Raw genomic sequence first — 17,015 nt, forward strand, 5'->3', positions numbered from 1 at the left:
AACTCGATATAACTCTTAGAAATCTATCCTGACATTTGAAGGCAGCACTCTCAAGAGTGGCAACAAGCCAGGCCGCTTGCTGCTGTTTCACACACACACACACACACACACACACACACACACACACACACACACACACACACACACACACACACACACACACACACACACACACACACACACACACACACACACACACACACACACACACACACACACACACACACACACACACAAACGTCTCCATCCATGCAACCTGTCGGGGGCAGACGACGGCTGGCCGGCCGCCCACAGGCCTCTTCTGCGCCGCTTACGTGGCCGAGCAGTACTGCTGACGGGCAAAGGATGAAACGGAACGACGCTGTTGCCGCCGAGATACACAAGCTTGTCTATTTTTCATGCGGATCAAATACTGTAGAACTGCCTTGACTTCTCTACCCCAAGCAAGTTACATAAGCGACGGGCTCAGTAACATCCCGATTAAATATGCATTTTCTCTGTGCAACCCGAAACTGAATTTGACTGCTCGCTAGGTGCACCTGCGCAAGCTAATGAGATACAATACAAGGGCTCTAGAATCCGTTAAGTCATTTTCAATTCAGATTCAAATTTTACTGCAACAATGTAAATATAGTGGAACCTCCATTTAACATACTCGGAACCAACAGAGCCGGATTTAATGGACAGAAAGTCGTTTCCAGTCCACTCAAAACACCCCTTCTAAAGTAGCTGTTAGTTCTAGAAGTGGATGCAATTCCCCACAAGGCCAGTAAACGGCGCTGTGGTGCCACAGTGGACTAGAGCAGGTTAAAACACACGTCAATGCGGCAGCCATATTGACAGGGGAAAACCTGGGCATTAGCTTAGCATGGACATTAGCTTTAGCTCAGCATCGCCAAAAGCCCTCAGCTGAAAGGAGCGCGTTGTAGCTACCTTTTCATATCTATGGCTGTTTTTTATTCAGGCGCTAGTTGTGTACATGTCTCTCAAACATGCTATTTCCGTAACAGAACACGGTTGTTGTTTTTTTGGAAAGCTCTTATCTATGGCATCTAATTTTAAGGTATTAAAAAATAAATAAATAAGCACTTACATCGTGGCTCATGAAAAAGACCAGATGAATGCCATTAACTTCCACCCCAAGCACCAAGTTTGGATAAACTTTAAAAACTTTTTGAACAGTTAAAAAAATATATATATATATTTAGTTACTAAGTTGTATACTGTAGTGGACATTTTTAGGCTATGAAAAAAAAATACAAAAACAATTTTGTACTCTACTGAATGGTTAAAAAAAAAAAGATGACCCCTTCCGCTGCTAAATCAAAGTTCCACTGTATTACCATAGAAGTTCCAGATTTGCTATAGCACTGGTTCTCATTTAATAAGGTGAGCTCAGTCTTACTTCAGGCAATAAGCAGGTTACAACCTGGTCTGGTCGCAATCTTCAATTATACAAATGCACTCCTTACTAACGGCCTATTACTGACCGACGACAAGCCCCTGACCCTAACCACTATACCACTGTGCAGCCAACATAAAAGTTATTCAAAAAGTTATAACCAACTTCCATTTATACGGTCAGCTCATGAAAAGTTATCTCTTTTGAATTACACTGAATCAATAAAAAGAAAATGTCAGAATTGAACATTTCTGATCATGCTGACACTTCAAAAATGTCGACGTTCATCTGATGGGATGCAAAAATGGCATTAATTTAACGCCATGTCGTTGGCACAAGTGCAGGAATGGCGCCTGTCAATCCAAACTTCCGCTCTCATCAACATTGCAGGTGTACCAAATGGCTTGTGACTTACTGTAGAAGACAGAGGGCGGGTCTCGGAAAAAGGGGTAGGCGGTGAAAAAGAGCAGGTAGGTGCTGTAGCACCACGACATGGTGTAGAAGACCAGCTTCCACGCGCTCTCCGGCATCTTGGCGGCATCTTTGGGCAGCAACCTGCACCACCGTGCCAGAGGCTGCAGAGACACCAGCAAACAGTCAGGCGGGGGGCAAGCAACAGATAATCATTAGATGGTGTCGACGTGCAGAATGTTGTGGCATGTGTTCGGAAAAGTCACAACGCAACACGCTCCGAGAGCAGCTCGCGTCCAACTTGTTCTCATTTCGAACGAAAGAATAAGTTTCCTTGTTTTAAACCTCCTGGTTGAGAAGACGCTGTCAAACAAAAGTACACACACAGGAATGTGATGATAAAGTACAGAAATGCAAACTACTGGCTTCGGAAGCTGATTGTGTTGGAATGTTGTTTATATGATGAGAGATACAGTATGCAAGACTTTTAAGTGATCTCGCGCTATTCGCAAGGGAAAGCCACAGAGCCTTGCCTTTAATAGCAAAAAAAAAAAAAAAAAAAAAGAACAAGCAAATCAAGAAACTAGGTTAAAAAAAAAAATCTGTGTTCTCAAAATGTTTTATACAAAATGAAGTACATATCCTGTATTTTACGTGCATTCATTCTTTCATGTGTACAGTAGTTTTGGTCACTTTTTTTTTTTTTTTTTACCAAATACCACCTCACATAATAATTTGTCGTGGTACTTGGATTGTTCTCCAAAGACTAACATAGACATTACAGTAACGTAGTAATGTTAATCAAAAACAAAGCTTTTATTCCTAAAAAGCACATTTAATATTACTCTAATGATCCAATGTAACATTATGCACAATTTCAATTTTGATCATTACTGCTTAAACATTAGGACTATTTTTTGAAAAAAACTATACTGAAGTAATGAATAAATTGTAATGTTTTGCACACAAAACTTTATTAACTCATTCTCTCCCAGCCATTTTCACTGAAGAAATCCTCTTCGCTCTCCCGGCTGTTTTACTGGATTTTGACAGACTTTGCAAGGTCCACAGAATATTGTGCTCTATTGCTATAAAAACATGGAAGCTACCAAAAGAAAGATTAGAGTCTGTTCTTTCATCAGGAAAAAATAATAATATTTGTATCTATTTCCGTTTTGCAGCAATTAACAGTAGAATATAGCTAAGTTTCATCGTTATTCACAAATCTGCTGAAAACACTGTCAAAAAGAGGTCGTTGCAACATGGCCATGGCTGATGTCTTATACTCTGCTGCTACCTGCTGGCCATTTTTTTTAAATAACTACCATTGCTTTAAGCGACCTCTTCAGGTCAGAAGCTGCATCAGAGCCTTCTGTATACTCTAGCATAAAAAAAAAAAACCATAAAATACGTATAAATACGTTTTTGGGAGTGAAGGACAAAGTATTAAAGTTTTGGGGTTTGAATGAGTTAAAAACCGTAACTAATAGACATGGAGTGTTTCTGGTTGTGCCATTTTTTGATTATTGGGATTATACTCGCGAATTTGCTGAATTTGTAAATCACACTCGTTTTGACCAAAATAATTTGTACTATTTTATTTTCATTGTTTGGATGATAACAATTGTTCAAAAATGTTCTCTTGTCAAAAAAACCTTAACAAAATTTAAGCTTTTTTTTTTTTTTTAAGTGTACCTAAATAAATGTTTAAAAACTGTTCTTAAAGATATTATGCAAATGTTGTACTTAACATTAAATATGACTGAACTGTACTTAAAAAAATGACCATACTATTTCTTCACGTGTCTCACTCATACCTCAAGTCTAAAGTAAGAGAGGGAAGGAAGCTACCAGGCCCACGCGCACCACTCAACTGCGACACTTTTTGGGCTGTGCCGTCGTGACAAATACGAGTCAAAAAACAAAAGAAAAAATATATAGCACACACAGAGCACATGACTCATTGGCATGCGTGCTCAGGAAGCGGACAACAGACTGTGCGGACATAGCGTCGTGTACTCCCGCACATCTGTCAGCCCCCTCCTTCACCCTCAGCTCGACTCCAGCGTTCCTTCTCCCCCGCTCAGTCTGCCCCCTGCCTGCGACACTTATTTATAGAAGCCAGCTGTCAGCGTGCCCCCCCCCCCCCCCCCTCAGTCTTGTTCCACGGGTTTTTCCGATACGCAAAGATTTGTGATGTGGCTCAGGCAGGAACGATGAACCACATTACAGCAGGGAAAGCCTACAACACTACAACAGGATCTCAATCATGTGTTGCTAAACGGCTGTTCCAGATTCCCGCATGGCTTGTTCGACACCATTCGCCATTGTTTCCTTTCATGTGGATGATCTCTAACATCTCTGTAATGATCACGCAGCGCCAGGCGGAAGTTTGGCGTGCCAGTGTTTCCTCATTAAAAATGGAAACAATGCACAATGTTGTATTGAGGTTGAATGATTTCTAAAAAATAATCAACGGTAATTGCGATTTTTTCCTCCCACCCCTTCAATATTGCAATCACGATTTAATGCGTATTCTTTTTTTCAAGGTACCTACATTGCAATAAACTATTTTTCTTATACATAAATGTTTTGGTCTACAGTATTCCAAAAATGTGCAGGGGAGGGAATCTTTGACTGTCTCACGATTCGATTCAGATTTTTTGGGTCTGCGATTCGATTTTTGATTCAAAACGATTTGATTGACAATGAAGTACAAAGTACAAAGAATTGTCATGATCTACTCCAGTCTGTCTCGCTAATGCTAATTAGCGTGCTATTCGTGGCACTTTTATCACTCAAAAGAACGGCTATTCATACAAAATGCTTCAGGAACGTTTACAGAGAAGCGTCTTAACATTACTCACCGGCATATGCTCTTCAGACGCTGCAAAAAACAACCTTTATTGGCATAACTTGATCGTGACCTTTTCCTTCTACTCTCTAATGTGGCTACAATTCAACAGTGTATCAGAACGTGTGGAACGACACTGCCCCTAAGTGGCCAAACTGTGTACAACATGAACAGCGCTCCCAATAAAGGTGCATACAAACAAGGGCAAGACAGTATGAAATTATTCAAATAAAATCGATTCTGAATCGCGACTCTTATGAAAATTGCTTTTTTTGGGCACACCCCTCGTTTGAATGGTCGTTTGTCTCCGAGTGTGCCCGACAAAGCTTTCGAAAGTGCACTGGAAACCTCCGTAGACCACGTCCGCTGGGTCTTCTGAAGGGTGACATATTTTTAGACCTCTCTTGAGTCTTGCTGAGTTATCAAGGCCTGCGATACGGTCCACTACATTTCTGGGCCTGTCTAAAAAAAAAAACAACAACAGAAGGCTAAAATTAGCTTCTGCTCAAAACAAGTATCATGTGAGATTTAGATTTACAGTAGTTCGAGGCAGTCCCACTTAGTCACTGAGCAAGAGTTTGGTCAAAGTCCTATCTTCTAGTGCCAGTTATGACAGCGGATGAAGGACAATGAGATAATCCACTCGACCCGTGTCAGAGAAGTGGCCTTGACCTCACCTTTGACCCTTGAACCCTCTCCTCAACCGCTCTCGGAAAGACCCTCATCAGATTTCATTCCACAGTCCTCCTTGAGCTCTATTAACCAGAAAGTGACGGACTTGAGTCACACAAATTGACTCAAGTCAGACTTAGGTCAGCAATTTTTGGTTGGCTAAAACTGGTCTTGCCTGTTTATATTTGAAATTTTGAAGAAAATAAATGCTATGATGCAGAGAGGCCACTTCATAAAGCAAGTATCACGGAGGGAGCTCAAAAGATGATTAGATTTGGATTCAACATTCAAGGATGATATTTTTCATCAAATCAGAACCGCAGCTCAAAGATAAAAACCACATCTATAACATTTAACTTCACTCGTCACTATGAAAACCACAGAAACGTAAGCTAGGTTAATTAGCATTACATATGTTAGCTCACTGATAACTGGTCAAACATTAACTAAGCTTCTTGTCGGTTATGAATTTAATTAGGAAGACAATCAAGTAATAGAATTATGTAGATTGGTTTGGGACCATTAAAAAATAAGCCATTTTTAACGTGTCACGCGACTTGCTTGAAATGTAGTTTGTTAGCCACAGTAACTTGGAACTAGCTTGAAAGTTATGACTGCCTCTCATCTGTGTTTTTACCTTTGTTTAAAAACAACAAAGGAGAGGAGGAAACAGAAAAGAAACCAAAAATACAAGTCGGAGTTGGTGTGAAGGAGAACTAATGACAAGCGGTTCTCTCGGCTCACTCTTCACTTCTTCCTCATTCCTTCTTTGTCATTTCCTTTCATTCCCCGCTGACATGCAGCTGCTCTAATGACTGAACCCTCCATGTTCTAAAGTTCTTGCCCCTCCTCCTTCCAGGAAGTACGTGATGAGAGACGATGGAGGGTGAATGGACTTCATCGGCCTGTTGTATAAGCAGATCAACTGGGCCAGTGAGTCAGGACGCCGGCTCATGTGGTTCTGCTCGGAATGGTCCGCAATCATCCCGTTGGATTCTTCCGGCTGGATCCTTTCCAATTCAGTATGACGTCACCCTGACACTCTGTGTGTCACGTTTACGCGCACGCACACATTCTGCCAGTATTTAAGTCAGTATTTTTGTGGCGGGTTGTTTCCTGTTCTGTTTGTTTCCGTTTTGTTTTCTTTGTAGGTTGCAATCAAAAGGTTTGACCTGAATTTGCCCTTGGCTGTCATCACACGTCCACAAGTCAAACAAAAGGTTAGCAAATAAGAAAGTGATGAAAGTAACTGTATTGTGAGATAGAAATTGCTTATGAACCACAGTAAGTTGCTGTCACTTGGTTTTCATGTGAGGTTTACATACTATGTGTGTATGGATATGTGTCAAATATATCGCTGGTGACGGGCCGAAACCTCTTGTGTCACAGTTTGTAAATTTCCTATTTTTCCCAACAAATCTATTATTAGTCAGTCCAGTCCACACATTTTTAATTTTGTACAAATTATTGACAAATCTAAAGCATGAAAAATATATATGCACAAATTGTATTTTATGCTGGTAATTATGACATGATGTAATCTTTTGTTTGAGTGTGGCGATTCGAAAGTGGACCTTTTTCCAACATAATCGGTCAATTGAAACCAGCATAATTCAAAGGCCAATGTCTCATCCTGTTGCCCAGTTTTTGTTGGCATTTGACTTTGAATTCAATGAAAGCAAAGTGAGTTTGCCAGTCTGCTTCTTTTCTTTTCTTCTTTGAATGGTGGAGGTGTGGTCTGAAGCAGAAAGACACGCTTTGAGGGACAGTTCTGGCAGCCAATGGAGGCATTGCATTCTAAAACACGTTTTCATTGGTTGTTTGTCTACACCAAGGTTATTTTAGTGAACAAAAAACTATTTCGGTAACAAAATAAAATTAGAATGAAAATGCTTTAAAAAAAAAAAGGAAAACTAACTGAAACTACATTTAATGCATGAGCCTTTGGGGATGATTTTAAATGTGATTTTAAGTAGATTTATTTTGATATTAACCGGAATAACGACATTTATAAATGTGTCACACAAAAAAGACGTCATCTGGCAGCAGCCAATAGAAAAGCACCTACAGATGAGGTTGCTCCCACGGTGGTTTTTAACTCATTCACTGCCATTGACGGCTATAGACATTTTTTCCCACTTTTGTTAACGAGAGTATGAAAACCTATATATTTTTTTATTGTACATTTATAACAGATATAAAATTTGTGATTAATCGTGAGTTAACTATTGAAGTCAAGCGATTAATTACAATAAAAATAAAAGAATAATAAAATAATAATAATAATGTAAAAATAATTATCGTCTGACGCCCCAAATTTTTTAATAATATTTTATTTTATTTTTTAAATAAGAGGCATCAGGCAAAAATTTTTTTATTGTAATTTATCACATGACTTCACTAGTTAACTCACGATTAATAACAAATTTTATATCTGGTATAAATGTACAATACATTTTCTTCTAGGTTTTCATACTCTTGCTAACAAAAGTGGGAAAAAAAGTGAAACTAATAGAAATAGTTTGAATGAATTTTTGACGTCTATAGCCGTCAATGGCAGTGAATGAGTTAAATATTGCGCACAAGTAATACACACTTTAAAAAAACCTAAAACTAATACTGAAACTAACTAAAACTAAACTAAGCATTTATGAAATAACTAAAACTAATACAAACTAACAGAACCACCTTGAAAACTAATTCAAACGAACTAAATTTCAAAACCAAAACTAAATAAAAACTAACTAAAATGAAAAATTCCAAAACCATAACCCCTGTCTACACTTTGGAGACTTTTTACTTAAAAAGAACATCTATGCCATACGCTGACATTCAGTTCACATTGAATTTAGTTAGAGATAAGTGCTCCTTCGAGGATGCATCAGGGGAAAAAGCATTTAAGAGACTGGATGGATGGATAATGACTAGAGAAAGGAAGGTTGGCGCCGTTCCTGACCAGGTCCATAATAATAATTACAAGTCAGCACCATTAACCCCTCCCTTACTTTCCTCTTCATGATTCAAATTCAATCAAATAAAAGCAAAGAAGCATGTATAAAATGTGATGATGGCAAATCAGCATGCCGCTGTGCCCTCAATCGCACCCACTCAGACACACACGCCGCTCTCTGGGTCATTTAAGTTCAATCATCCGCAGCTTGTATGCTCACTGGAGCCAGTTGCGGCGGTCCACGGAGCATCTCAAGATGGGCCGGCAGCTGCATTTTATTTATTTTTTATTAGACTAAATGAAAAAGAATCGGACCTGCGTGAATGACCTCACGGCGATGAGCATATAAGTGAAAAATGCAGAGGTAAACATGAGGTAAACAAATGTTCAGGGGTTACATATGGTTTCATTTAAATGCACGGCTCGCTTGGCTGAAACGGAGAAATGCACACTTGTTTGCAGGGACACAAAAATGGGCTCCTTTAGAGGAATGAGCTCAACAGTGCGGACACTTTCCATTCCGTCAAACAGCAAAGAGCCGTCCTGTAATGAGGACGTCTGAATGAAGCTGGCCTAACGGGACCAAAACGTGCTGCCTGATGCCAAGTCCTGCCCTGCCAAGAAAACTCACATTTCTCAGAGGGGCCAGTCCAACACTAGCGGAATACTGATCTAGTTTTAAATACATTTCATGGTGATCCTCTTATTTATTAGTTAAGGCCCTTGGGTCATATCTGTTGATTAAAACCAGAACACATTTTTTAAGATGGCATACAATATAATTTGAATACAAATAAAATGCTTCAATGTTGAGGACTGCGTGTGCTTCGATCGCCGTGATTTCAATGAGAATGAGGGGAGCCGCTTCGGAGGTCAACTGCATTCCATCCCACAACAGCACCACAAACGGGCAAAATTATTCTATCTGCGCTAGTCAAGAAAAATACCAAAAGAAAAATCCACCAATCTGCCCAGTTAGCCTCGCGCTAGGCATGAAAATAGGGCACCAAGTGTTTAGTAAATTAACTGTAATTGAAGCAAATACATCAAATGTCTTTCACATAAATTCATGATCCATTTGCCTTTATTTTTGCGTACGCCTAACCTATAAGACCCCAAAAAAATTTAAATGGTAAAAAATCTGAAACTGTTTATTGTAATACAGATTAATTTATTGCTTGCTTGTGTATTTAAAAAAAAACATTAAATCATAATTGCAATATTGAGGGGAAAAATTGCAATTAGATTATTTTTCAAAATTGTTCAGTCCTAATTAAGACACCTGAGAAAAATTATGAAAATAATGGCAACATTTAATCAACAGCGTCCATATGTTGTGGAATAGAATCAACACGCCTTCTGGCATATCAGACTGTGCTGCTTTTTGGCCACGCATTTGTCACAACTTAAGCAAATTTACAGGACATGTGGTCCGCGCCAAAACAGGGTGGAACTGCTTTTTCTGAACGTCTAGAAAAAAAGTGTCAAGTTTTTGGAAACATCTTAAGCTTCATTTATGACTCACTTCTTGAACTAATTTCCTCTCAAGTTCCTCAATCCTATTTAATCCCACAACTATGCCATATCACGTAATATGGATTTCCCAACACGCATTGTGCATTGAATCAGGGGGAAAACCTTTAATAGTTTCAATTCCTACATTATAAACAGTAATGAAATAATTCAATATTGACAATAGACTCTCGTGTTCTTGCCAATTTCAGCCTTTCTCCATAATTTTACACTTTTATTTTAACTCATTTGCTGCCAATGACGGCTATAAACGTGAAAAAAATTATTTCAACAATTTCTATTAGTTTAACATTTTTTTCCACTTTTGTTAACAAGAATATGAAAACCTATAATTTTTTAATTGTACATTTAGAACAGATATGAAATTTGTGATTAATTGCGAGTTAACTAGTGAAGTCATGAGATTAATTACGGTTAAAAACTTTAATCGCCTGACGCTTCAGATTTTTAATAATATTTTCTTTCCTTTTTTTTTTTTAATTCATTCACTGCCGTTGACGGCTATAAACGTAAAAAAAAATATTTTAACTATTTCTATTAGTTTAACTAGATTAATTTTTGTATTGTACATTTAGAACAGATATAAAATCTGTGATTAATCGTGAATTAACTAGTGAAGCGATTAATTACAATTTAAAAAAAATAACCGCCTCTTGCCCCTAATTTTTAACAGTCTTTTTTTTTTTAAAGGAATTTATGGCAGTGAACGAGTTAATAGCCATACCATATCCTGGTAAAATTATTTTACATTATACCAAAATGTGCATAATCTACAAAATACATATTTATTTTGATGCTATACAGCACATTGGGGAGGGGTGGTGGGTGTACAATCATGTGCTCTTTTTTTTTATGTTATCACATTGCTGTAAAATCATGCGCTTTTTATAAATTTGATCACAAACTCAAAACTGTGTCTCATAATTCATATCACGCATGCATGGAAGGAACAAACTGTTCACAGTAATACAATTGAAACCCTCATTTAAAGGAACATGAAAGAGACTTGATTCTCGACTCACTTTTAAACGACTCGATTAGCAACGATTAGAAACGGTTAGCAAATGACAGCACGGCTAGCGGTTAGCGTGTCTGTCACATAGTCCTGATTTTCATATTCACATCGGGCAGACACGAATTTAGAGCAAGCCTTATAGAAAATTCAAAAGTTATGTTGAGTACGTTCAGTTGTGAGTGACACCCAGCAAGTTCCAATCCCAGGAAGGCCATTCATGTGAGAATCAAATGGATGTCTGTTAGCGTCCCAGCAGGTTGGGTCCCTGGTGAGCGCTAATGCTATTAACACTGCTTAGGAGGGAGGTCACATGACACTACAGTTGTGTGCAAATGTGTGTGTGTGTTTCAAACGGGCCTGACTCTTCTCTATTAGCTGGAGAAGATTTACGCAGGCTGATGATTATACAGTAGCTGTCACATTGTAGCCAGTCTAAAGCCTCTCTTAAGCAGCAATTGTACAAAATTGCCTTGCCAGTCCACTGTCATGCTGCCTTACTTTCACATCAGTGTGTGAATTAAAAGAAAGGCGCTCCAAAGGCGAGTGTGAAAAATCTAAACGGGCTGCCAAGCTGCTGTTAGTGTGCACAACTGAATTTTCAATCAGTGGATGCCAAAAAAGGGGCACGAATTAACAGTCAACTATCACTGCTAAAAATGAATACAGTAGATAGAGGCCATATAGTGTGGTTTTTTTTTATTTATAGTTTTGCCCCTGCCACACCCTTAAAATGTATTAAAACAAAATTTGAAAGTATTCCTTAGCACCTGTTCTTACAGTTTTGTTCACAGAATTCACAGACAACCAAATAGCAGGAAGCGTTCTTGCTTCAAATTGTTCATTTGTCACTTTTATTAGAGGTGTACTGTAAAACTGGCCGACAAAACAAAAGAGGAATAAACTTTGTAACTTGGTAAATAGCAAAATGTGCAACCAAATTATGTCATTTAGTCTAAGGTCCGTTAGCGTAATGCTAACATATAATGTAAAACACCATAAATGGGCTACCGGATATTAGCATATACCATGTGGCTCTTAAGTCCCTCTTAAGTCCCTCAGAAATGAACTTATTTTTTCCCATATTTTTATTAGAGATCAAATATTTTTTAATGAATTGATTTAGATAAAATATGAATAATTAAATATTCAAAAAATACCAAAGTCCAAATGTTTACATTGTCAGAAAAAGAGAGACGTAAGGGAGAAATATTACCTAAAAATGTCTATAAAGTGACCATAAAGTGTCCAAAAAGGAAATGCAGAAAAATACCATAAAATTCCATTAAATTGCTAAAAATGTCAAAGAATTTAATAAAAAGGCAGAAAGGAAAATGTTAAAAAGTCACCAAAAAATGTCCAAAAACAAAAAGAAGAAGGGCAAAAAAGGACCATAAAATGTCTTTGGAATTGCCAAAAAAGTCAGAAAATAGAAGAAAATAGAAGGCAGTAAAGAAAACTTTTAAAATTTAACAATAAAATGGAAAAACCCCCAAATTACCATAAAATGTCCACAAAATGCCCCCCCCCCCCCAAAAAAAAACTGACTACTGCTGGCAAAAAAAGCAGAACAAATGTCCAAAAATAGCCATTAAAATGTCCAAAAAAGGAAGAACAGAGGCAGAAATTTACCATATGTCCATAAAATTGCCAAAAACGTCAAAAATCTAACAGAAAGGCAGAAAAGTCTAAAAATGTATGAAAAATGAAATATGAAAAATTAAAATTTTACATTACCTTTTTTTTTGTCATGGTGCAGCTCTAATTAGCTCTTGGGCCTTCAGCCACCAACACACTGTTTCGTTTATCATAATGTTCAAATGTTTTGCGGCTCCGGACAGATTTTTTGTTATTTATTCTGCCTAAAATGGCTCTTTTCATAGTAAAGGTCACTGACCCCTGGCATATACTGTATGACTTTGGGCAAGAGCAACATTAAATGAAGTGGTAAAATTTTTGTGAGTCATTTTCAATGAATGTAACTAGTTTCTAGCATCAAATGTCATAAGAACTATTGAATTATGCATTCCATACTAGGGATGAGTATTCTAATCAATTAGCCGATTAAAAATTCTGTTGATCGTGTGGATTGTTGATGTACGGCATCCAGAAGGGATGGAAGCAAAACAGAGTGCACTGCTTGATTGGCTGCAACCAGCAGAAAAAGTTGTTGACTCAGGCGTATCCTTATAGACAACTATTGCTCGCTCTAGTCAAGAAAGAAATGGAATTTCTGAGTAAAATGTGTCGATCTGTAAAATAAATCACATGATAGATGGTGGAGTAACAGTGTGAGAGAAGCGGATCAATGAATGCTTGTGAAATCTCACCCGTGTCCAAACAGACGAGCAACCGATTCATCAGTAATTCCCGACAGACAGAATGAAGTTGTGTTTCCACTAACTACCGCCACCTAATACGCAATAATAGAGTGTCCCAATTGGAAACGAGCGTGTCCAGGCTCGTAAAAGCCTGCGCCCCGAGTGTGTGGGGGTAAATAAGGCCGAGAGAGGAGGCAAATCATTTAGTGGTCCGGCCACAGGAACTCCGGAGCGGTCAAGGCCGCACGGCACATTCCAGCTGCCCGCAGGAGTGCAGGACCATCGCAGTCAGCAAACAGTGGTGATTCATGATACTGCATTGTGGAGCGGAAAATATGGCTGCTTTGTGATTCACCACGTTGGCTACTCGCCTGGTTGCTTCCCTCTAATAAAATCTTCCGACACCTGCTGACTGAATTGGATCCGCGAAATACTAGTTTCAAAGTGCGTTTTGTACAATATGTAGTACACGCAAAGCATCAACATGGGTGTTTCTAGCCGTCTGCTAAAAGATGCAATATTTTTTCACCTTCTCTCCAAATGAGGCAACACTCTGGGCACTTGAGCCAGCAGCGAGTCGCTACTCGCTTGCTCACTGTTTGCTGTTAAGTGCTGAGTAGGTGGTGCTCAGTAAGTGGGCTGTAAGAGCTTTTTTTCTATGTCAAGAGTTGTTTGTTGTTTGTTGATGTGCATTGCAAGCTGGAGTGACAATGCAGGTGCTATTAGCATAAGCGGATTTTGAATACGGAGTTTTAGGGAACATTCTATGGCGTTGCCATGAGGCTTTTTGTTTTGAATGTTTGAATGCAATGTTCTAAGTAACTTTCAACTCTGGCATCCTGCGCCATCCCCGTTGATGTAGCTACTAGCTTCGTCCTAGCTAGTACCAAGCTAGTTCATCTCTCAGGTCAGACCGGCGTTTAAGTTTGCAAACTCTCTTTTCGTTTGCTGCTTAGACTGTGTGAGAGGTCAGGCCAGGCCAGGCATTAACCAGCCAAGTATTGCCGTTGCTATGACGCCGTTAGCGGGCCAAATATTCCTATACACAGTTACACACGCAACAATTTCCAGGCGTCCGCTCAAAATGTAGCGCGTACGTAACTTCCGTGCGTATAGACAAACAACCATTCACACTCACGTTCACAACCAATGAACACTTTAGTTTTCAATTCAACTAGTACACATGTTTTTGATATGTGGTGGTCTGAGAGATGAGGAGGAGGGGGGGGGGGGTGCACTCAGGCACAGAGACAACATGCAAACTCCACACAGGAAGGCTCGAGCCAAAATTCAAACCTGGAACCAAACAACTGTAGGCAGGCACAATTCCAGACCAGTATGCTGCCTTAGCTGAACCCTTGGATAGATTCCAATAAGCTATGCGCCTTCATCTATCTTATCTCTAATCCAGTTTATGATTAACTTCCAATAGATTGATCCTATAGGACAGGGGTCTGCAACCTGCGGCTCTGAAACCCTGTGGATCTCTAATTTTTTTAAATGTATATATATCGTTGCTGCGATGTGAAAAACACATTTTTGTCATTTTTTTACATTTTTATGTTTTTGGGATGAATGCAGACATCCCCCCCCAATTTTTTTTTAATTAATAAAAATTGACGTGTTTTATAGCAGCAACAATATATTTAAAATAACATATAATTAAAATATTCTTTAAATGAATTATTGATTTAGATTTAAATAAATAATTAAATATTCCCCAAAAATTCCACATTTGTTAATTGTCAGAAAAAGTTTTTAAAAATTACCTAAAATTGTCCAAAAGGTGACCATAAAAAATAGGAAAAGCAGAAAATTACCATAAAATGTCCATGAAATTGCCAAAAAGGTCAGGGAATTTAATTTAAAGCAAAAAAATGCAGAAAATAATACATTCAAAAAGTAACCACATAATGTCCACAAAACTGCCAAAAAAAAGTCGGAAAATGTATTTAAGAAAAGGCAGGAGAGAAAATGTTCAAAAAGTAACTATAAAATGTCCAAAAACAAAAGAAGAAATCCTGAAATGTAACATAAAATGTCCACAAATTTGCCAAAAATGTGAGAAAATATATTTCTTTTTTTTATTTAAAGGCAGAGGAGAAAAAAGTCACAAAAATAGACAAGGAGGAAGAGAGGCATAAAATTACCATAAGTCCATAAAATTGCCAAAAATGTCAGGAAATTTAATTTAAAGGGGGGAAAATGCAGAAAGGAAGACATTCAAAAAGTAACCACAAAATGTCCACACAAAATTGCCCCCAAAAAAAGTCCAAAAATGTATTTAAGAAAAGACAGGACAGAAAATGTACCTAAAATATTCTTTAAATTAATTAATGATTTAGATTTAAAAAATGTATTAAATATTCCCAAAATATTTCACATTTGATAATTGTCAGAAAAAGACAGATGAATGTTAGATGATTTTTTTAAATATCTAAAAATGTCCAAAAGGTGACCATAAAATGTCCAAAAATGAAGAGGAAAAGCAGAAACTTATCATAAAATTTCCATGAAATTGCCAAAAATGTCAGGGAATTTAATTGAAAGAAAAAAGGCAAAGAAGGCATTCAAAAAGTAGACATAAAATGTCCAAAAAAAGAGGAAGAGAGGCATAAAATTACCATCAGTCCATAAAATTGCCAAATTGGTCAGAAATTTGACAGAAAAGTCTAAAAAATGAATGAAAAATGAAGCCTGAAAATAAAAAAAGAAAGAAAAATTCAAATACAGAAGACTAAAGGTAAAAGAAAATGAATCACTATGTATTGGATATTTTTGCCTAAAATGGCTTCTTTGACAGGAAAGGTTGCTGACCCCTTCTATAGGACAATTCAGAGAGGAGACGAAGACGACACCCAATTGCGCATATAGGACAAGGATCACATGCCACGTGCCGTTTAGGTGATGGAATTAGATTACAGTATCATTGGCAATACATGCAACTAACAATAGTTGAACTTCATTCAGGGGTCGGAATTCCAAGACGTCCACCTGAAGTGAGCACTTTTGGCCCAATGGACAAGCACTTTCCCTGACCACAATTCAAGTGTCGGGTTTCTCCTTGCGGCTCTAATGCAATAACAATGAGCCGGACGAGGAAGGTGATCGTGTATCTTGCGGTCGGGGAAACTTGCTCAACCTGAGGCCGCTTTCACTTTTAGGCCCACGGAGGCGTATTCCGTTGCTCCTCGGCTCTGCTCGGGGAGATAAGCTGTGCGACGCTGGCAAGCACACTGCTGCTCTAACAGTTCAATGTATATGAGGGTCTTAGGTGATATTTTTGAGAGCGGTTATAAACTGCCATAGTGCTGCTGCTGACAGATTTCCAGCCTTGCATGATTTAGCTCCTTATGTTGAGAACGTGGTGCCCATGATGAAAGTTGCATGGCACGCAAGTGATTCGAGGACCAGCAACATATGTGCATGCTTGAGTATGCACGCTGTTGTGTTAATGATTGGTCGCTATACATGCTGACTCAGCAGGCCTTACTTCTGGCCTCCTGTTCCTTCCGCTCTCTACTCTCTCTTCCCTCTTTGGCTGTGCTTCCATGTGATCAACAAACCTTCTCTATCATGCTGTACTTAGAGGGGGGGGGGCAGGGGGGGGGGGGCGGTCCAGGAAGTGTCCAGCTGCACATACAATGGTTATAAAAAGTCTATCCATCTCTGTTCAAATACCTTAAAATGGCAAGTTTTTCTGATATTAAAAAAAAAATAGACTTGTGACCAAGAAGTTCAAACTTAGTTTCATTGGATCATAACACAGAGATTTTGTTGTGGTTCAATGAAACTAGTAAGTTGAATTTTTATTTTGAAGTTTTTCCCAGCAGCGCGTTGCGGCGCAACAGCTGACTTGA

At 38.4% G+C, this 17,015-nt stretch overlaps 1 protein-coding gene across 1 annotated transcript in view; it reads right to left on the reverse strand.

Annotated features, from left to right (window-relative positions):
- The window catches only part of cers1 (ceramide synthase 1), a 33,698-nt gene that overhangs the window by 9,829 nt on the left and 6,854 nt on the right, over positions 1 to 17,015 (reverse strand). Inside the window, exon 2 of the mRNA XM_086088920.1 lies at positions 1,818 to 1,977. Coding sequence (XP_085945046.1) covers positions 1,818 to 1,977 — 160 coding nt within the window. The remainder of the gene's footprint in view (positions 1 to 1,817; positions 1,978 to 17,015) is intronic.

The sequence above is a fragment of the Leptonotus elevatus genome, chromosome 11, assembly GCF_054856555.1.
Source record: "Leptonotus elevatus isolate MCC_2025b chromosome 11, RoL_Lele_1.0, whole genome shotgun sequence".
NCBI lineage: Eukaryota > Metazoa > Chordata > Actinopteri > Syngnathiformes > Syngnathidae > Leptonotus > Leptonotus elevatus.